Source organism: Amblyomma mixtum, chromosome 2 (assembly GCF_055824585.1).
Source record: "Amblyomma mixtum isolate Tamu chromosome 2, ASM5582458v1, whole genome shotgun sequence".
Lineage (NCBI taxonomy): Eukaryota > Metazoa > Arthropoda > Arachnida > Ixodida > Ixodidae > Amblyomma > Amblyomma mixtum.
The window spans coordinates 130,513,571-130,535,408 of record NC_143013.1 but is presented as its reverse complement, the minus strand read 5'-3'; the positions used below and the strand labels follow the sequence as shown (position 1 = coordinate 130,535,408).

General features: G+C 48.3%; 2 protein-coding genes across 2 annotated transcripts in view; both read left to right on the top strand.

Moving 5' to 3' along the window:
- LOC149360902 (uncharacterized) overlaps window positions 1-21,838 on the top strand; it is a 124,751-nt gene that overhangs the window by 22,606 nt on the left and 80,307 nt on the right. The window contains exons 2-4 of the mRNA XM_089569417.1: window positions 1,115-1,205; window positions 3,494-3,670; window positions 13,553-13,616. Coding sequence (XP_089425543.1) covers window positions 1,115-1,205; window positions 3,494-3,670; window positions 13,553-13,616 — 332 coding nt within the window. The remainder of the gene's footprint in view (window positions 1-1,114; window positions 1,206-3,493; window positions 3,671-13,552; window positions 13,617-21,838) is intronic.
- Window positions 18,374-18,968, top strand: LOC149360903 (uncharacterized). Its single transcript, XM_089569416.1, has one exon. It carries the CDS (start codon window positions 18,389-18,391, stop codon window positions 18,965-18,967), a length of 579 nt encoding a protein of 192 aa, XP_089425542.1. The 5' UTR covers window positions 18,374-18,388; the 3' UTR covers window position 18,968.

Below are 21,838 nucleotides of genomic sequence, written 5' to 3'. Positions count from 1 at the left end.
CACTCTGATGAAGACTTTCCTTTATTACGAGAGGTGTTCTATCAGTTCTGTCTCTTCGGCGGCAACGTTTCCCGTTTTGTGCTGCAAATGAAAGCTGCTGCCTTCAAAAATGGTTTGTGATGTCTTCTTTGGCGGAAGCCGGTTTCTTTTAAATGTGCCGCAATTTCAGGACTACAGTCCGCACCTGATGGTCCGTATGGTTCCAATCGGGAGGCGACAAAAAATAAACGACTTCATTGTGTTCAGGTGGAGGGAGAGGGATACTAGGAGAGAGAAGACGAAGAGAGGGCGGCAGGCGATGGAGGGGGGTGAGTGGAGAGCGATACGCCGTGTCACATTGTGTCTACTGGGCTGGAGTGGAGCGAGGTTGGAACACAGTGATTGACGGACGGGATAACGCCATCCGCAAGCACTGTCTGAACCCGGCTACTCCGCCGTGGCAGCGGCTACTCCGCCTGGGGGGAACTAATGCTGTCGCATTCATCGTTTGTAATATCTTGCTGTTCGGCTGGCCAATCGAGCGAGATAAAAAGTTAATCGTCTTCAGTGCAATACAATGCAATTGCGCATAGTTTGCTGCTATTTCTACTGAAGCTTTTTATGCGATTCAAAGCGCACTGTTCGTGACGAGAATCGATGAGAACCATAGTGACTTATTTATTTGGGTTTCAATCTGACTCGCGTACAAAGTTATTCCAACTTACTGACCAAAAGCGGTAGTAAACTGAGGGAGCCCATAAAAATGTGAAAGAGCGCGGATAGGAACGCACAGGAGAAGCAAAGCGCATACTTTCAGCTTTGCTGCAAGCGGATGGTGGTTTGCGAGCAGATCTTAACATTTCCTGATCCATTTTGCAGCGAAGAAGCACACATACACGGAGAAGGAACACGCAAAAAAACACGGACGAACGCTTTTTGCGTGTTTCTTCTCCGTGCGTGTGTGCTTCTTCGCTGCAAAATGGATCAGGAAATGTTACCAACTTGCCCAAAAACGTGTTTTAACATTTCCTGGAGTGGAGACAGTAGGAATGCGAGGGTCCCGAACTACACAAGCCTGGAAACCATCGACTCGTCGTTTCCATTAGAGCGCCTCCGCACGGGATCCTCGTTGCAGGCAACGTGCTCTGGCCCAGCCACGGCTCTCAGCCCAAGCCGCCGCCTCCCGGCCCGCGCCCGGCGAAGAGGAAGCCATGTGGCCCGCGCAGGTGAGTGGCTGTACTTTACTGCTCACTTTGTGACTGCGCGACACACCCGTGGAAGAACGGTTCAAGAGAAGTGGCCAAGAGAACGAAACAGTCTTCGAATGCAGTCGCTAAATTCCATGGCATGGCTCAATGCGCGCCTCCCGCGCTCTACTAGGCGCTCGTGTCAGGAGCGTGGGAGCACTTGGCCTTGCCTGAGGGCTGTAAAGGCCGCAGCTGTCGCCAGCAGAAGCTCCTTCGCTCCGCCCATTTGAGCGTATTGTATAAGTGCCCTTTCACTGACAACTGGTTACAACGCCAGAAAACCGCCAAGTTTAATGCAGCTTGCCATGACAATTTATTGTCCATTGCTCCTCGGCAGGACCGGATATTTTGGGTGTCTTTTTTCGTAATAACACAGTGACTTGTTGTAAATGTAGCCTTTGTTACGGCATATGCCAGACATATTGGAAAAAGAAATTATTTTCGTGAATAAGAATGCTTTATTTTCTTTAGAGTTCACTCATTATCTGGCTGATCAACCTTAGGTAGTGTCAGTGAAGCCTCATAGTTAGCCAGGCCATAATGCTGTTAACTTCTATTCGACTACAGCGCAGGACTTTTACTTTATCAGTGTTTAATAAGTCTTCAGAGAGATATAGCACAGCATGACCCGCGGCCGATGCCGCAATCCGCGGGGAGCTTCTGCGCACTCGATGATGCCCCGAGGGCATTGGACGGCACCAGACTCCAGCCTGCTGCGCGAACGCCTGTCGGATCTAGATCAACCAGCGCGTCCGCACTGGCGACACGTGGAAGCGGATTGCACAAACTCTCTTCTGTGAATACGTCAATTTTGAAGTGAGGGCAATGAGTCGAAGAATGACTTAGTCAGCGAACGAGATAAAAATCTCCTTCGCGCCGGTTCCAGGCCTTAGCTTTATACAAAAACAATTCTTTTTTACACCTTTGAATAATGCTGGAAAAAAGTTAGAACGCATTGTTAGGCAGGAATTCACGGACCAGGTTTATTCCGACCCGTAGCCAGAGACGCACCCCGAGCGAACAGCCTAAGCGATGACAATGAATATTCACAGGTGAAAAAGGATGAAGTCGCAGCCAGAAAGATGCTCATTAGCTTGGCAATCAAAGTTAATCCTTTAGCTTGGCACCAGTTTACCTTCTCTGGGCTCTCCTCACTGAACCCTGGCCAATCCCCCGTCGTGGGTATGTGCCATGCCACTAAGGCAACAACAACTACCCGCGTTGTCAGAAGCCGCCAGCTTGGCCGCGATTAGTCTGATGCAGTGCGCCAAGGGAAAGAAGTTTGGTTGAGCACCAAGCAGGGACCAAAGAAACGATGTTGAAGCTTGTCGCAAAGGCCAGGCGTCCGCAGAGGGGTCGAAAGTAAGTCCAGGGGAGGAAAGCGCGAGCCACTTCCGTCTCGGTTAATTAGAGAAACCTCCGCTGAAGCCGTAACTCTGTACACCATCTGTTGTGAACGTAACTGAAAGAGCGATTGGCGATAGCGTCTGTAGTAAAGAACAAGACCTAACCGCAGGAATGTTCTGAAAGGAAAAGGTTTGGTTTGGTTTGGTTTATGGGGTTTAACGTCCCAAAGCGACTAAGGCTATGAGAGATGCCGTAGTGGAGGGCTCCGGAAATTTCGACCACCTGGGGTTCTTTAACGTGCACTGACATCGCAGAGTACACGGGCCTCGAATTTCTCCTCCAAAGAAATTCAACCGCCGCGGCCGGGATCGAACCCGCGTCTTTCGGGTCACTCCGGAACCGCGCTTCGACACGCGAAGAAGCGTTGATTGTTTTGATCAGCGAACTTTCGCACCTCACCAAACAGCACAGAAACATGAAGCCGCCCTCGGCGATGCTGAGCTGTGTTTCGAAGGCCACACGGCGGGTGTACGGTAGCCCGAGGAGGATGGTGGTCTTTCTTCGCCTGGCGTCGGAAAAGGTTCACCGCACCTGTGCGCCGGTCTGTGTCTAGGTGCGTGTTTGCGGGGAGGGAGGTGTAGGAGTGTAGCGGCGAGCGGCGCGGTATTTTTGGTACCTTTCTTTTACGAAGCGCTTGCGAGCCGCGCGCGATCCCCGCCCCGTAGCTCGGTGGAGGAGGAAGATAGTGAGGAGAGCCGAGCCAACTTCCGGTTGCGGGGCGGCTTCGCAAAAAGTGACTTCAGGGCCTCTCCTTAGTTCTTTCCTTCCTCCATGTTCCGCGACGTCACTGAAGGCTCGAAACGAGCGCACATGTGAAATTCGTGTAGCTAAAGTGACGTTGCGCCCCCTGGTGTGCGCAGTCAGTTCCTGTGGCGGGCGCTCCGGCTGTCCTCGTTCCTGCTGCTCATGTGCATGTTCCTGTACCAGGCGTCGCGCATCACGGAAGAATACCTCGCCTACCCGACCGCCGTCGACGTCAAGATGGAGGGCCAGGGAACGCTCAAGTACCCGGGCATCAGCTTCTGCGTCACCAACTGGTAACTACGTGTCTGCGTTAGTTAGCGCCAGAAAGGGGTGGGGGCTGTGACGCTACAGAAAAAGACAAACTGTAGCAAAACCGTGATATGAGCTACTTGGTACATCTTCACAACTTCACCAACGCTGCGACGAGGAACAAAGACAGAGAAGGAGCAAGAGACAGAGAGCGCTTGTCCCTGTCCTTCCTTTTCTGTATTTGTTCCTCGTCGCAGCGCTGGTGAAGTTGTGAAGAAAAAGACAAGAGTCACTGAAGTCAGTTTATGGTCCTGTGCCACGGGCAACGAAAGTAATTGAAGGGGCTCGGCAAGGCGGTATCATTGCTGTATGCCTAGGATGTTAAAGGACGCCACTTCAAAAATGTCCTCCAGCAAGAATTTTTTTAATGCGTTTTGTGGAAGCTGTGTCGTCTGTAGTCAGAATTTGAATTTCTGCGTCTTCGTGCCCTTCCCACTCCTCTCGTCAGTTTAGGCACGCTGTAATGTGGGCGCTACTCCACAGGCCCCACCTACTCGGCCCCTTGGCTGCGTCCGCCAGCTCTAGACGCGAGCGGGAATTCCCCGGGGACGTGATCTTCCTGACCCGCCGGAGTGGCCGCGTCCATGCTAGTTGCGTGACGTCTGAAAGAGTTGGCGCGGTGAATCAATGATAACCCCCGGATGCCGACGTTGCTTGCAGGAGATGGCGTCGTCTGTCAGTTTCGCACGAAATCCCGGCACCGATTATTCCCGCGAGGCGGGGAAGTGGGAATTTTTAAATCTTTTGTAAATTATCCGCTCGCTTTAGAGGTCTCATACGCGGCACGAATGCTCGGTGGCCTGTACTCTACGTGCAGGTAATGCAAGCATTTATTACCAAACGTCGAACACCCTTTTCAGGGACCTTTCAAGGTCTGTAAGATTAACTTGGCGTTCGTAATTACCCACCTTTTCACGAAAATCACCCGTTTGCAGTTGTATCAGCTCCAATGAACACTTGAATGGCTAAGCTTTCAATGATATCATGGCGTGGCGCCATGCTATCATTTTTCTTATTTATGCAACACCTGCCCATACTGGAGCATGATTTTATGTGGGAATATTAAAAAAAAATCATGAAACTCATCACACCAAGAAGGTGATTCCATGCACAAAACACCAAATAAACTCAAGCATTTTGTGATCAAAAGAACGAGGCAAAGGATAATGAAAAGAAAAGCGCGTCGAGCGAAAGAACCGTCGCCATGTACAAGTCCCAGGGAGCCAAGCGCTGAAAAGAATGCCAAGGACATGTGAACGCGGGTGGAAGGCACTGGAGGACATGCTTTCCTGTACATAATGTCCCGTATCGAGGGAGCACCAGCGTTTTGAATAAAAAAATTGCGCTGTTTTCTTTGACGCAGTACATTTATATTCAGCAACCTTCGTGGCGAGGGGGGCCGCCGCGGTGGCTCAGTGGTTATGGTGCTCGGCTACTGACCCGAAAGACGCGGGTTCGGTCCCGGCCGCGGCGGTTGAATTTCTTTGGAGGAGAAATTCTAGAGGCCCGTGTACTGTGCGATGTCAGTGCACGTCAAAGAACCCCAGGTGGTGGAAATTTCCGGAGCCCTCCACTACGGCGTCTCTCATAGCCTTAGTCGCTTTGGGACGTTAAACCCCATTAACCAAACCAAACCTTCGTGGCGAGGGATCATTATATGACGCCCAGTACAGTGTACTTCAATGTCAAGGTAAGCAAGAAGAAGGCTGGAGACCAGGCGACTATGGCACAGCCTCTATGAACAACAGGGTAGGTATAAGTAGAGTCTGCAGAGAGGAACATTTTACGTATCATGAATGCCTTTCGCAAACGAGACAGCAGGAAATGGACATGGAAGAGCCCCAACGGTGAGACTAAAAATGAAATAGTCTTCATATATGCGCTCATGCTTGCATCGTGCAGGATGTGGAGGTCCTCGGAAAGGCGCGTTGTAGCGACCACAGAATGGTAAGGTCTGAAATTAGGCTAAACTTGAACAGGGAACGGAAAAAACTAGTGAAGCGGAAGCCAATTAGCGAATTAGCGGTTAGATAGAAAGTAGAGGAATTCAGGATATCGTTGCAGATCATTTATTCAGCTTTAACTGAGTGTGACCTTACCATCCTGTGGTCGCTACAACGCACCTTTCCGAGAATCTCGACACCCTGCACGATGCAAGCGTAAGCGCATAAATGAAGATTATTTCATTTTCGTCTCACCGTTGGGGTCTTCCACGTCCATTTCCTCTTCTCCGGTTTGCGAAAGAAGTATTTGTGATTCGTAATTTATTCTTCTCTGCGAACTGTACATAGTAATACCGTCACCCTGCGATTTCTAGAGCCTATGCCGTAGTCGGCCACTGTCTGGTCTACAGCCTGCTTCTTGCCTACCTTGGCATCGAAGTCACTCATCAATACAAATACATTCTGGTCATCATGGCCGGATGTGGGCGCGTAGATCTGTACCACCTTGAGCTGGCAGCTCTTAATAAGCTTAATAGTGTAATGCTATAGAATTTCTCTAAGTTGCCAGCTATACCTTGACTGATGAGGAATTCCACACCTGGTCCTCGTCTGTCCCCTAATACACGATAGCATGGTACGTGCCCGCCTTTTAGCACTGTGTACGCATTATGTGTCCTTCCATGGTCACTAAGCCCTGTGACATCCCATTTAATAGCCGCCGGTTCCTCGAACAGCACTGAAAAACTAGCCTCACTTGATAAGCTTCTAGGTTGGTTGGTTTATGGGGTTTAACATCCCAAAGCGACTAAGGCTCTGAGAGACGCCGTAGTGGAGGGCTCCGGATAAGCTTTTAGAGTTCAGGTACTGTTTTTCAACAATACTGTTTCTTTATAAAAAAGTATTATCCACATGTGAGCTTTGGATGTGACGTGCCATGAAATGATTTCATTGCTGTGAAAAGAAACTTTGCTTGCCGATATCATTGTATTAGGTATCGAAGGCTTGTCTAGCCGATATCATTGTATCAGGTATCGAAGCTATCTATAGCTTTCTATAGCTTTCTATAGCTTTTTCTTTTCTCTCCTTTTCATACCTGCCGGAATGAATTAATAAAGTTTTAAGTACTTGCTGCTACGGTGATGTCGGAGTACCAGAAATATAGTCGGGGAAAAAAAATCAGGCTATGCTGGGCAAATTTTAACTGATTCGATGTTGTTGAAAAGGTTAAATTGACGAAGGTCACACTCAGCGTGATTACACTAACTTACTTTGCACAAATGTGAGATTACTAAATGTTTTGCCCGAAACCAAGACGAATGTCAAGCATCGACGGAGTGCCCAAGAGCACAAATGGCTTAGCTAGTAATCGTAAACACATGTGCGGACCAGGAAAGGACATTAAAAAAGGTGAAGACGAGGTTATGTCATTGAACAGACAATGATTCCGACCCACGTAGGGCACATTTTGAGGATTGGCCATGTCACCGGCAATGAAAAATGTGTAATGCCGTTTTCATACTGTTTAAACACATTAAGGCTTGGGTACCGCACTGGAGGCAGACACTGGCCATGTGTTTCACGATGTTTGAGCCACGCTGTGGCCCTCTCGCTTGCGATAGATAAGTTTAGCTGATTTTAAAGAATTTAGTTTCCACTGGTATGTATTGTTAATATCAGAGTTGTTTAGGAGGTTAGATGTGTAGGCCAGTTGGTGAGACATGAAACAGCTAGACACCGCAGCGGACACGGGACAGAGAAAGAAGACGACACAGACGTATTCTTTCTCTGTCCCGTGTCCGCTGCGGTGTCTAGCTGTTTCAGAATTGTTGTTACTTGCAAACTAAGCAAAATACGGAGTGTATGAAAACTAACTTTGTTTGGCTTGCCTGCCTTTGTTGGGTTTTCTGCAAAGGGACAGAGCGACTGTCTCGAAAGGAAAGCTGCTCCTGCAGCATTTACATTAGAGTTTAGTCTAGTGATAACGGTACTATAGTCGGATACAACTTAAAGGGACCATGCAAAGAATTAAAAGCCGCTTGTAAATGTTAGAAGTGATGCTCAGAAGCATTGACACCAAGTATAAGTCTTCGGAACTGAGCCGGCAATTTATTATGATTTTTTAAAAATCGTGTTTTTTAAAATTCGCGGGCCGTTTGGTGTCTTCGTAGGGAGCCATTTTGGAACCAAAATCGGGAAAACAGACGTCACTAGTCCCATGACGTCGGCAAGCCACCACACGCTGTCATTCGCTCGAGCCGCGGCAGCTACGACGTCAAGGGCACACTTCCGGTAGCGGTGAAAATCGTCTGCTCGAGCCGCCGCGCGACCCCCTTGGGCAAGCGCGAGCCTTCGCACGTATGGTTTCAATTTACCTCTGCCGCCTCTTTCTGTCGCGAGTTCGGGAGCCAAGAAAGCGCAGCTGCTCCTCGGGAGTGCGACAACCGGAAGTCGTAAACCGAACGTCAGCGAATGACGTATTCATGGGCGGAGCCCAGTCCCGGAGCTGTTTTCTTTATTTTTTTTTATGGTGCCCCGCGCGTACGAGTTGAGGGAGGGAGAGGAGGAGAGTGATTTTTAATCGTCTATAACTTCGTTGTTATTGATGCTAGCTCAAAAATTCTTGCGCTGGGGTGACGAGTGATGGATTGCCTATCTTTACGTAATCAAAATAAATTTATTTCATAGTCCCTTTAAGAAGGCAGCGGCTTTTCCCCGTCAAAGAATCCCTCTTCCAGCCAATGCCGTCGGCCGATTTTCATGCCCCTGCTAGGGTGACAATGCAGGGAGCGGTGCCACAATGGAGAGAGGGGTCTATCCCCGACTATGGACGGAGGGGACTATCTCCTTTCATCTGCGCCACTCCCTGCATTGTCACCCTAGCAGACTCATGAGAATCGGCCGACGGCATTGGCTGGAGGGGGGTCCTTTGACGGGGAAAAGCCGCTGCCTTCTTCAGTTGTATCCGACTATAGTTCTTGGCTTAAGTAGCTAGCTGTTTAGAAACGACATTTAGAAACGACATTTAGCTGTTTAGAAACGGCTAGCAAGGGAACAGCAGTTCGCCGTTGGTAGCCAGGTGCTGGAAGTAGTAAGATAATATGTCTATTTAGGGCAGGTAGTGACAGCTCATCCAGATCATAAGAGGGAAATAACTAGAAGAATAAGAATGGGGCGGAGCGCATATGGCAGGTTCTCTCAGATCATGAATGGCAGTTTACCCGTATCCCTCAAGAGAAAAGCATACAACAGGTGTATCTTACCGGTAATCACCTATGGGGCAGAAACGTGGAGGCTAACAAAGAGCGTTCAGCTTAAGTTAAGGGCAACGCAGCGAGCTATGGAAAGAAAAATGATAGGTGTAACGTTAAGAGATCGGAAGCGGGCGGAGTGGGTGAGAGAACAAACGCAAGTTAATAATTTCCTAGTTGAAATCATGAGGACGAAGTGGGCTTGGGCAGGGTATGTAATGCGAAGGCAAGATAACCGCTGGTCCTTAAGGGTAACGGAGTGGATTCCAAGAGAAGGCAAACGTAGCAGGGGGCGGCAAAAAATTAGGTGGGCGGATGAGATTAAGAAATTTGCGGGAATACGGTGGCCGCGGCTGGCGAAGGACAGGGTTAATTGGAGAGACATGGGAGAGGCCTTTGCCCTGCAGTGGGCGTAGTCGGGCTGATGATGATGATGATGACCTAAATTACACAAATGACGTATATTAGAGGCCTGTAGCGTCTATTTGAAAAAGCAAAAGTATATTAGAGGCCTGTAGCGTCTATTTGAAAAAAGCAAAAGCATATTTGGCTCAGTATTTAAGCGCGCGAAATTTTTCTGAGCTGCACTTAGTAATTTTAGGTTTTGTTGGCTATGTTAACCATTGTCAAGAAAATGCCACCCACGGAGGTTTGTGTATTCAATGCCCTTACCTCGTTCTGGCTTCGTCCTGATTTTGATCATTTAGCTTAACTTGTTCTTAGAGTTTTGCCTTAGGGCTTGTACCGGCGCGGCATCGAATTTGGTTATCGCTTTTTCTTTCTCCCCTTACCGACACACATTTACTTCCTAGGTTGCGTCTTTTGATTTGTAGTCACTTTAACAGTGTCTTGACGTTTTACAGATATTTAGCAATTTCTGTATGTTTAGGTTTGCATATCCATTTGGACTGTGTTTGCTTGTGTAGATCACTTTTGCTGTGCTATCACACTCTTGCGTAACTTTGTTTTTACTTCTTTTTCACGTTCGCGTTTCATGAACGCTTGCTGCCTTTTTGGAATTTCGCTGCACAGTTTGTATCTGCATTTTATGTGCCTGCTTAGCGGCTGTTAGTTTCCTGCCTTTCATCTCCAATGAAGGAAGCCGACAGTCACCCAAACCAAGGAAAGCATAGGGAAGTGTTTCTCTGTTTTTTTAGTGTTGGGGTGCTGAATAATTGGATAAATTAGTGTAATTATTTATGACTGAAAGACAGTGGATTACAAAGCATAAGAAAAAACAACCACATACCGCCAGTGTTATCCGAATTAATCACCTTCGAATTTCACTTGCGATGCTCTACCAACTGAGCTACGGCAGCGGCTGTCCTAGCGGGCTATTTTTGTTCGTGGAATAAATGGGCTTGGAGAACTTTTTGCTAGGCTAGTTGGTCCATTCTGACATTGGTGAAAACAGCGCTCTTCCCTGTCACTTCCTCGTTTCGCCTTCGGGCTTCTTCTTTCGCGCTGTTTTCACCAATGTCAAATGGGCTTGGCCAGGGCATGTGATGCGAATGCAAGATAACCGGTGGTGCTTACGGGTAACTGATTGTATTCCAAGAGAAGCCAAGCACAGCAGCTGGTGGTGATAAGTTAAGTGGATGGATGAGATTAAGAAGGTTGCCGCGGCTGGCAAAGGACATGTTTAATGGGAGAGGACTTTGCCTGCAGGGGTCATAGTCAGGCTGATGGCGATGATGTTGCCTGTATCCTAACCTTAAGAATAGGGTGAGCTCACGGGCTAGTTGGTTATTCATAATAATTTTTTCAACAGCGCATGCTACACAAGGACACAAGACGAGGAAACACACACACGAGCGCTGAACTGCAACTTTATTTTAGAAAAGGCGCCAACCCCTACATATATACCCTCAAGGAACCGCCCACAAGGGAAAACCTAAAATCACTGCACGTGTCAAGCCACAAGCAAGAAAAAATATTCAAGAGTTAAGCATACAATACAAGGGTGACCAAGACCGCAAAAAAGAAGAAAGATTACAAGAAGCAGCGAGAAGAAATTATTTCACTTGCCCTTTTTTTGCGTAACAAACAGTGGGCAGAAATCGTTTTTAAAAGTGGTAAAAGCACAAATCGCGGTAACTAAGCATGATGATGACCGAGGCGAAAAAACATCTGAAGTGCATGAGGGCCAACAATTAACACGGCTAAAAAAGTGGTCACAAATGAGATGTAAAAAGTGCTAACACGAAGACTAAAAGAGATAAAACAGAGGTACAAAAAGGAGGGTAAAAGCAAAAGTAAAAACGAAGGAAGAACTACCGGAAAAAACCAGGTCAAAATCACATAAAACCAGACAGGAACGCTATCTCTTTGTTTGACAGAGAAACAGAAGGCGTACTAACGCATTCACTCTTGAGGTTACAAATCTTGGCTGCTTCTATTATTTCGCGAGTCAGCTGGTAGGGGCATTTCTTCAGAATGGTTGTTCTTTTGAACATAGGGGTGCATTGTTGATTAGAACCTAGTTTAAGTTTGCAATTCTTGCAGTGCACTGGCAAGTTCCTGAGTGATGAACCAGATAGATCCCTACGATGTTCCATTAATCTTTCATTAATACATCGGCCTGTTTGGCCGATGTACGCCTTCCTACAAGAAAGAGGGATCGAGTAGACTACACCCTCAGCGCACGTGACCAAGGGATCTCTGTGCCGCGTGGTACAACCGGAGTTAATTTTTGTCTTTGCATTGATTCTCCGGCACAGTCTGGAAAGGCGCTGGGGGGCCGTGAAAACGACATCAACACCTGCCTTTCTCCCTATTTTTTTAAGGTTATGCGATATTGTGTGCATATATGGAACAACGGCGACCTTTTTATTTCGCTGCCGAACGTCGGCTGAAGCGTTAGTATTCGTGCGCTGAATGCTTCGGAACATCTTTTTCGCCACAGAAGTGAGTACTTCTTGTGGATAACCTGAGTTCGCCAGCCTGCACACCTGAGCTGAAAAGCTTTCTTCTAGCTTATGTTTGCATGTTTTTGTTAAGGCGTTGTTCAGAGTAGACTGTACAATATTTCTTTTTACTAACTTTGAGTGCGCGGAATCATATGCCAGGATGGGTTTTTTGCCCCTTGGCTCAAAGGCCCAGGATACGTGAACCGGCGTGAAAAAAAGTCTAATTTGTAGGTATCTAATGGTACTGTTGTCCGGTATTTCATGCGGTTCCTTGAGGGTATATATGTAGGGTTTGGCGCCTTTTCTCAAATAAAGTTGCAGTTCAGCGCTCGTGTGTGTGTTTCCTCGTCTTGTGTCCTTGTGTAGCATGCGCTGTTGAAAAAATTATTACCTTAAGAATGTTCACCATCGCCACCTGTGTCCATTGTGGCAAACGTAGTGCGTCCTATTTACAGCGAGTGTCACTTGGAACGTGATCTCACGGTGAGGGCATAAGCAGTGCAACCCTTTTATGCAACCTAGTGTCACAGTAGAACATGTATCGACCGATCATGTTCAAAATACGGCTACAAGTAGTCATTTTGTCATTCTTCGTCGTCCCCCTGCGCAGCACACTGCGAAGCAGCTGAATGTACCCGACAAGCCCAGCAAATAACTTTACTAAAGTGTCCATGATAGAGAGAGGGTGTGGTAGATGGTCCTTGGCGATCACAAAATGAACAAGGGAGGGGAAAACCTCAGGTTGCTTGAGCCAACGTTTCGACAAGGGGACTTGTCTTCGTCTGGGCAAAGCGTTCATCATTGGCAGGGATTAAATAGGGCCTTCGCTCCAAGGAGGAAGGCCCCGGGGGAGGGGGAGGAAAGTGGTGTGAGAGGGGATGCGTGTCAGGAAGGGGAGGGAGGTGAATATCGATTCGTTAAGCTGCAATAGTGGAAAAACTTATATCCGGGGTGTGTGTAATGAACAAAGGCTCTGAAGGGGCTGCGACGGGGGGGAGGCGCTGGGTGGACCTGTAAAACTCAGATAAGAGGATTAGTCAGCGTGGTACAGGGAAATGAGAACAAAGCAAACAAAATAGGCTGGTACTGGAAGGAGCAAGAAAGGGGGGGGGGGGCATTTCCAAGGAAGGACAAAGCAGGGGGGGGGGGGGGAATGGCTCGAGTTCAGAGAAAGCCAAAAGGTGGGGGCGGAGGGGATAACGGGAATGTCATGGTTTCCGAGAACTGATAGTAGGGGATTAGGAGAAAAAAAGAGAGAGAGAGAGAAAAAAAGGGGGTGAACAAAGGGAGAGGATGAGAAGGCCGGAAATGTGGTGGAAGATATGACGTAGGAAGGATGCAAAACACACTAAAGTGTGTTTTGTCACCCGCGCATGTGTCTCACATTTGCGCCCAGTGAAATCGTGGCTGTCCCTGAGCGCTTTGTGCGTATCTTTGTTGTCTGTATCCTGTTTTCTTGCGCTTTTATTTTCATTTGCACGGAGTTTCCGAACTGAGCCAAATCAAATATCCCGCGGACGATCGATTTCGTACATTATGAGAAGGGATGGAGGAGCTGAAAATTGGGCCTTTGAGTCCACGCATTTCACGGATATTGTGCGGACTTCGAGGCAGATAAGATGGGAAGCCTGTTTTAGTGAAGTCATGGGAAAGTCTGTGCTGATATAAAAAAGTTTACTTATATCAACATTTACTATCAGCGCACCGGCGGCAGTGAATCAGGTGGGAATGCAACGCACAATGTCTTCCCACCTCTTTTCACACAGGATCAGCAAGGAGAAATTCTGCGACAAGTACGAAGCGGCCTGCAACTTCTCCCAGCCGGATTGGGTGAGTGCCAATGGAGTGCCCGCTAATCCCTAGCGGGCAGCTTTTAACCTAGCTTAATATGACTTTTTCCGCGATCTTCTCACGAAGGCGCCGTTTTCAGTGGGTGTCGCTGCTTATGCGTTACGTAAATCGCATACGAGACGCACTTGATTCGGCGGTAGTTGAAAAACGTTCATCCGTGGAGTCGAGTGACTCGCGGTATCACTTTATTCTTTGTGTGAACTGCTTCGTGAACAAGCATGAAATGCTTCTAGCTCCGATTCTGGACAGTCTCCGTCGAACACTATCCAGAAATCGCGGGGACGTTAGCGCCTAAACTAACGCCAAGTACGCCAATCTGTGAGAAGTGCATTCAAGAGGGACTGCGGTCAAATTGAAATTCGCTTGTGTCGACAGATTTCAGCGTTCTAATGGCAAAGAGGCTGCTTTCAGAAAAGATTGAGCTGTTATAAGCTTGGGAAAGTAAAAAAAATACACACAGTTGTCGTCAGGACCGGCCGCTTTCACAAGAGAACGTCAACAAAGATTATACGCGTAATCCCTGAGGCAAGGCTATATACGGCGGCATTCGCTTGCAAGCGGTGATAACGGAGGCCTATTTAGTTTTCACTTCACGTGTTTGAATCGAACGGTGGAAAAACAAAAAGTTCACTATTCCCCGCCTTAAACACGGTTTTAACTGCTCTGGGAGCGTCGAAAAAGCCAGAACGTGTCATAAAACCTTGTGGTAAAAAGAGCAAGTGGGCCTTTTGTTCACAAGAAAGTAACACTGTGCCTAAAGATAGCTCTCGAACCGGAGCTGTCGTCAGAACGGCCCGCGCTGGTGTTTGTGGCTGGAGCGGTGGAATGCACCAGCACGACACCACTCGCCGTGGAACTGAGAGGAAATTTTTAGTCTCCCTTTTTGATTAACGCTCTGTATGTTAACAATATTTAAGCGAACATTTCTAGGTCACTTTGCGTCTTTTATAAAATTCGAAATTTGGTTCCTAAATGGCTGAAGTAGAACCCATACAACAAGCTAATTCATGCCCGTCCTCAATACCCTTGGGAACGTTCGGATCTGCAACAAAAATCACTTTTGTGAGGCTGATAACTTTCCAGAGAAAGCGGTATGATATATCGAAAATTAGTCATACACGTTCAGAGAGGCTTGCGCTTTTTAGAACACTCCATTATTAAACTTAATCAGTTATACAAGGTAAAGCTTCTTACCCATATCGTTACGTAAATGTACGCACACAAGTAATTGTTGGGGTCGCCACCTATGAACTTAATAGTGGCGCCCTCTAAGCTGAAGTGCAGCTAGGGGGTTTTGAAATAAATCACTTTTGTGTTTGGTCCTGGAGCGGAGTGGTCGTCTGGCTCTCTTCTATCTCACGGCCTCCCGGCACGACAGCACGGGAACGCCCACGCAACATGGTGTCAGAAGTGACAGCAGAGTGAAAAACCAGTCTTAAAAGCAGCTCGCAATGACCGCCAACGGCGAAAAGATGCTCTCGGAAAGCGCCCAGCAGTTCCAGTGGCTAGGCCTCACTCTGCAGCCGCCAGACGCGTTCGACTTCTGCAACCCTGCAAGTTGGTCTTCATGGAAGTCTCGCTTCGAGGACTATGCCGCTGTCTCCGGACTGCGGAACGCTTCGCAAGACGTGCAAGTACGTACGCTTTTGTACTGTATGGGCCCGGAAGCTCGCTCGCTGCTAGACACCTTTTCACTCGACGCTGCCGAGTTAGCCTCCTACGACGCAGTTGTCAAAAGCTTCACGGAGCACTTCGTGCATCCCTGTAATGAGCTCTATGAGTCGTCTCGCTTTCACAAGCGCGTTCAACAACCTGGCGAGAGTGTCGACGCATTTTACGCCGAACTGTTCAAGTTAGTCAAACGTTGCAACTATACCCGTCACCGGCGGTGGAAGAACGCTTGGTCCGGGACAGGTTTGTCGTTGGATTGCTCGACACGCGTCTCTCCGATAAGCTTTGCTGCTCCCCGAAGCTAACTCTAAAAGAAGCTTGGACGCAAGCTCGTCAGTCCGAGGACGCGGACAAGGAACGTTCACTCGCACAGGCCACCTCGCAAAGCATGGTCAATATTGATGCTGCGACTCAGAAGTTTTCGCGACGGCCGGTCGACGACAGAACACGGTCAATGGACGGGAAGTCGGAACGCTATCGTGACATTCCGGTCTGTTTCTTCTGCGGCCGCGCATATCATGCACGCTCAGAGTGCCCGGCAAAGAGCTCTATCTGCAACAGCTGCGGCAAGAAAGGTCATTTTGCTGAAGTTTGCCGCTCCAGGAAGTCGAGGCAGACCAAACTCAATGCTATCCAAATGCATGCTCTCGAGACGCCAGCTGAAGTCAAGTATGTGGATATCACAGTCGACAACTACACAACTCTGTTCAAAGTAGACTCGGGTGCCGAGGTTTCCGCAGTTCCAAGTGACTTCCCCGGAGTCCCGGCGGAGCTAGCCAAGGTAGACGCTATGTTGACAGGGCCCGGTGGCCAACCTCTGCGTGTACGGGGTTCGTATTTGGCACAGCTATCTTGGCAAGGGAAGACCAGCTCCCAGCGTCTTTACGTCATTGAAGCACTTTCAGTACCTTTACTGGGTCTACCAGCCATCCAAGCTCTTCACGTTGTGAAATTTTTGGGTACTGTCAACACTCCTCAGCCAACGCTTCATGCGGAACTGTTCCGTGGTCTCGGCACGCTCAGAGATGAGTACACCATTCGCTTGAAACAAGATGTTGTGCCGTTCTCACTCAGTGCACCTCGACGGATACCAATCCCGCTGCGTGAAGTTGTTCGCCAAGAACTTGAAAAACTCGAAAGCGACGGCGTCATTCGCCGTATTGATAAACCAACTCCGTGGTGCGCCGGACTGGTGGTAGTACCAAAAAAGGATGGAAAGTATCGTTTGTGTGTGGATCTGACTCGACTAAACAAAGTGGTTCTCAGGGAAAGACACATTTTTCCTACTGTTGAACAAGTTCTTGGGCTCATCGGTGACGCAGCCGTTTTTTCGAAGCTTGATGCAACTGCAGGCTTCCACCAAGTCAAGTTGTCAGCAGACTCGCAAGAATTGACAACTTTCATCATACCTTTTGGTCGCTATTGTTTTTGCCGACTGCCCTTTGGCATCACTTCCGCCCCGGAGTATTTTCAAAAGCAAATGGCCAGAATCCTTGAAGGTCAGGAGGGTGTTGTCAACATGATTGACGATATTCTTGTTTTTGGACGTACCAAGCAGGAACACGATGCAAGACTTGAGCAAGTGTTGACTCGTCTTGCAACTGCAGGCGTCACCTTGAACAAAAACAAGTCTTTTTTTGGGGTCTCCGAGGTCTGCTTCCTAGGTGTCGTCTCAGCACAAGGCATCAAGCCAGACCCAGGCAAGATCGATGCAGTGTATGCAATGCCACCTCCCACAGACGTTGCAGGTGTCAGACGTTTACTCGGGATGGTAAATCATCTTGCCAGGTTCTTGCCTCATATTTCGGAAATCACTGCTCCGATACGCACCCTTCTCAATAAGAATTAGTTGGACTTGGCAGCATGAACAGGAAGCTGCATTCAAAAAAGTCAAGGAACTTCTGACGTCCGAACGCTGCCTGGCCATGTACCACCCATCGTATGTCACAAAAGTCTCTGCCGACGCCAGCTCTTTTGGACTCGGAGCAGTCCTGCTACAAGCACAACCGACTGGTGAGCGGAGGCCAGTAGCCTTTGCCTCAAGGGCAATGACGACTACAGAGCAAAGGTACAGTCAAACAGAAAAAGAGGCCTTGGCTACAGCGTGGGCCATCCAGAAGTTCGACGAGTTCATCAGGGGCATCACCTTTACCGTAGAAACTGATCACCTTCCTCTCGTGTCATTGTTTGGCAAAATGGAACTTGACGTGCTTCCTCCGAGGGTGCAAAGACTCAGGCTTAAGACAATGCCTTACCAGTTTCAGATCATGTACGTGCCCGGAAAACTGTTGGCTACAGCGGATGCATTGTCTCGCATCCCTCCCAAAGTGCATCCAGTAGACACAGTGGAACTTTTTGCTACCGAAGTCGTGGCTTCTGCTCCAGATGTGCTTCCTCTGAACATGCAGGATATCAGGTATGCCCAAAGTTGTGATGGAGAATGCACCACGCTCATCTCTTTCTGCCAGCACGGCTGGCCAAAGAAGTCAAAGATACCTCTTCACGTCTCAAAGTATGAATCAGTGAAGGATGAACTTTCTGTTTGTGATGGTCTTCTCCTCAAAGGCACTCGCCTCTTGATCCCCGCAGCAATGAGACCAGCAGTCTTGAAGCTTCTGCATGAAGGACATCAGGGCATCGGCCGCACCAAGGCCCTCGCTCGTGAATCTGTGTGGTGGCCTGGCATAACAGCGGAGATAACCTCCCTCGTGACCAGCTGTGAAAGGTGCGCCCTTACTCGAGTGAATTCAGCGGAACCACTCCTTCCTACAAATCTCCCTGGTCGTCCCTGGGAAGTTCTGGGTATGGACCTCTTTCACCACAATTCTCAAACCTTCTTTATGGTAGTGGACTACTACTCCCGGTTCCCAGAGGTGGTGACACTGAAAAGTACAACAGCTCCGGTGGTCATTGAGGCGCTCAAAAGCCTGTTCGCCCGTCATGGGATACCGCAACAGGTTAAGTCGGACAACGGTCCGCCATTTTCTTTACGTGAATTTACCGTATTCGCCGCATCTTATGGTTTCGACCACATCACCAGTAGCCCCCATTAGCCACAGTCTAATGGAGAGGCAGAGCGAATGATCCGGACGGTGAAAGATACCTTCCGTAAGGCAAAAGATCCTTACTTGGCCCTTCTCAGCTATAGGGATACACCAGGTGTGAGTGGCTTCAGCCCGGCTCAGCTCCTAATGGGAAGACAACTGAGAACTCGAGTCCCAAAGCTGGATGAAAAGCTTCGTCCACACTGGCCCGAAAGGGAGGAGGTAGCCCTCAGAGATGATTCTTACAAGAAAAGGACTGCAAAGGACTTCAACCGACATCATCGCGTCAGGGATCTGCCATCACTTCAATCTGGTGAGCAGGTCTGGGTTCGACCTGACCAGGTGCGTGCTACAGTTTTGAGCAAGGTACAGCGTCCAAGGTCCTTCGTCGTCGAAACGGGGCGAGGAACGATTCTGCAGCGGAATCGTCGACACCTTGTTCCCTTTGTGCTGAGGGCAGCAGATCCAGCACTTCTCCAGCCTCACCCCCTAACTCAAGAGGCCGCAGCACCTGATCCGCCACCTGTTTCAGCGGGACCTTCACGTCCTGGTGATGGTGTTGTGTTTACCCGTAGCGGCCGCCGTGTAGTACCACCGGACCGCTTGAACTTGTGACTGAAGGGGGGATCGAGATGTTGGGGTCGCCACCTATGAACTTAATAGTGGCGCCCTCTAAGCTGAAGCGCAGCTAGGGGGTTTTGAAATAAATCACTTTTGTGTTTGGTCCTGGAGCGGAGTGGTCGTCTGGCTGTCTTCTATCTCACGGCCTCCCGGCACGACAGCACGGGAACGCCCACCCAACAGTAATAGGCGTAGTCACAGAGAGATAGCTGACAGCAGCTCAGTCGAACCACTGCCGGCCAACGGCACACACACCACACTTCGTCCTCTTCGCGCTCCGTGCACGAACCCAACACTGTCTTCGTCGTTGTCCATTGACAATATTTTTAATAAACTTGAACTCAGTCCTTCTAAAAAAATCTCTTAATGCACTGTCCTATGTGAATACCTTGTGAATTGAGATCTGAAAAATACTAAATTTCTTTTGTCCGAACCAAATGTGGAACAACACCCTTCTAACGAAACATACGCAGGTCATAGAAGTTATCCAGGTGTGCGTATCGCAGAATGATTTTGAAGTGAAAGCTAAAACTTACCTTCTCTCTTGTCTGCACGATTATTAGGTTCAGTAGGCGGATATTACGCCCGTGATGTTTCATTAATCTTGCCAATGGCACTTTCTTGCTCATTCAAAGTTTGAATTGCAATTATGCAGACGTATTGTTTAACTTGGTTAGTTGGTTGGTTGGCCTCAAGTAAAATGGCACATACCCACTACGGGAGAGTGGCCAAGACACAGGCGGTGAACTGTTGGAATGATTAGCAGTTTTAGAGGAAAAAGAGCAGAAATAGGGTATAGGCTGACAAAGTGGACGACGCAAAGACAGGGGTCCTGTTAGCTGGGAGATCGAAGATGGGACGACGGCTCTATGTGCAAATTCGAATGCCACACATGAAAATGGTTCAATTTTTTATTGACTGAAAGAGAGACAGAAAGAAATAAAAATAAATCATAAATGAACTGCTTGATAATCAGAAAATTGAAAACAAATAGAAAAATAAATAAATAAAATTAATATTAGCATGGGAGTCGCTGTGTTTCTAGAAGAAATTTTTGAAGTGCACAGCGCGCACTCCTGTTGCTTCGTCCAAGCGAAGTAGCGCCAAAGGAAAGAACAACCTCAGTGGACACAGGCAGACCCAGCTGGTGAAACGGAATTTCTAATAGGCGCCTCCTCAAAGAAGAGAATCGGCGGCAGAACAGCAGGTAGTGATCAACTGTCTCAGGCTCGGCACAAAATAGGCACAGTGGAGAAACCGCCAAACCAGATTTGTGAAGGTAAAAATTCTGCAGAGGAACTCGGCACCGCAAACGCGTGAAAAGACCCCCAGTCTGCGTGAGCGCCAGTCTTTGCTACTCCAAGGGTTCAGAAGGTGCTGATATTCGGGAGATGAAGTAAGCGCCGATACTGAAAATTACTCAAATATTGTGTAACTGCGAAACCTCACCGCAGCTGTATATGCGCAGGTTGGCAGGACAGCAAATATTGGGCCACAGAGAGAGGCCCTTGCTAATGAATCAGCAACCTCATTTAACTGAATGCCCACGTGACCCGGTACCCAAAGCAACCGCACCGAATTTAGATGGAGCGGGATCAGCTGCTTAAAGAGGCGCAATACCCGAGACTCAGTGGGTGATGATAATGAATAGCAAATAGATAGAGAGTCCGTCATAACCATGACTTGGGAAACGGCAGGATCTAATTTACGTAAGGCTAGAATTACAGCTAATAATTCGGCCAGATAAGCTGAAGTGAAGTCAGGGAGACTGCACAAGTACGTTTGTTCATCGCTTTTCTTGTTTCCATTGGATATGTTAGTCTATTCAGTATGAAAAAATAGTGTAAGATATTTTGCTTCTCTTGCTGCATGCCATAGGCAGCGTATCGAATACTTTAGCCTCGTCAGGCAGAGTTAATCTGCCTTTAATCCTCCTATGTAAGACCTTGTTGTAAAAAAAATATAAAAAGGAAGAGCGAAAGAATTGCTATGTGCGCGAATAAAAGATGGCGTCTGTATGCTCATAAAACATTTCTTCAGAGTACCGGATTGCTCCACGGTGCCAAATATGTATAAAGAATGGGCTGTGTCTTAGCTAAGGTTAAGCCTGGATATCTCGAAGCGAAAAGCTCTCGCTGCTCCCCCTTCTGGATCGGTGTTTCTGCGCCGTCCGACCGTTGCTTCTTCTTCTCCTTCCATGGCGAGTGTCTGCGCATGTTCTATGGGCAAGGGCGCCTCATATACCACTCCTCTCAAATGCGCACTGCGCACGGCTGCGGCAAACGGTCAAACGGTGGCGAGGAGGAGAAGCGGCGGCGCACATGCGCAGTAGCGCGCGGCGGCGGCGAAAGGTCAGACGACGGAGTTAGCGGCGGCGACGGCGGCCACCTGCGCCGTGCGTGACGTTGCTCGGTTTCGCGCATGCGCAGAAGAGGCAAATCTGGCCTCCGGCTTACGCGAAGCGCGGTGTTGACTAACCTAGTGAAGCTTTTCGCTTCAAAAATATAGCTACTGCCAACTAGCTGGTATTCATACAGCACAAGAACGACTGCAGAATGGCCCCCTTCTTTGTTCCTAACGGCGTTATTGAGAGAAGTAAAGTTACAGACTTTCGAAGGTAATGACCAAATCCTGATTATATCGTGCATTAGGAGGCTCCTGTAGGGTTCCTCTAGTATTCCTTCATGCCAAACCAACCATTTTTGCAATGAGTTCATTCTCCGTACGTCAACAAGTTGGAATAACCTTCCCCGATCATCAAAATATATGATAATTCTGCGTTCATGTCTGCTTTAACTAACGTGCGGTTGTCATAAACCGCAAGAAATCTAGCATTGCTATTTTTTTAGTGAATTTCTTGATACA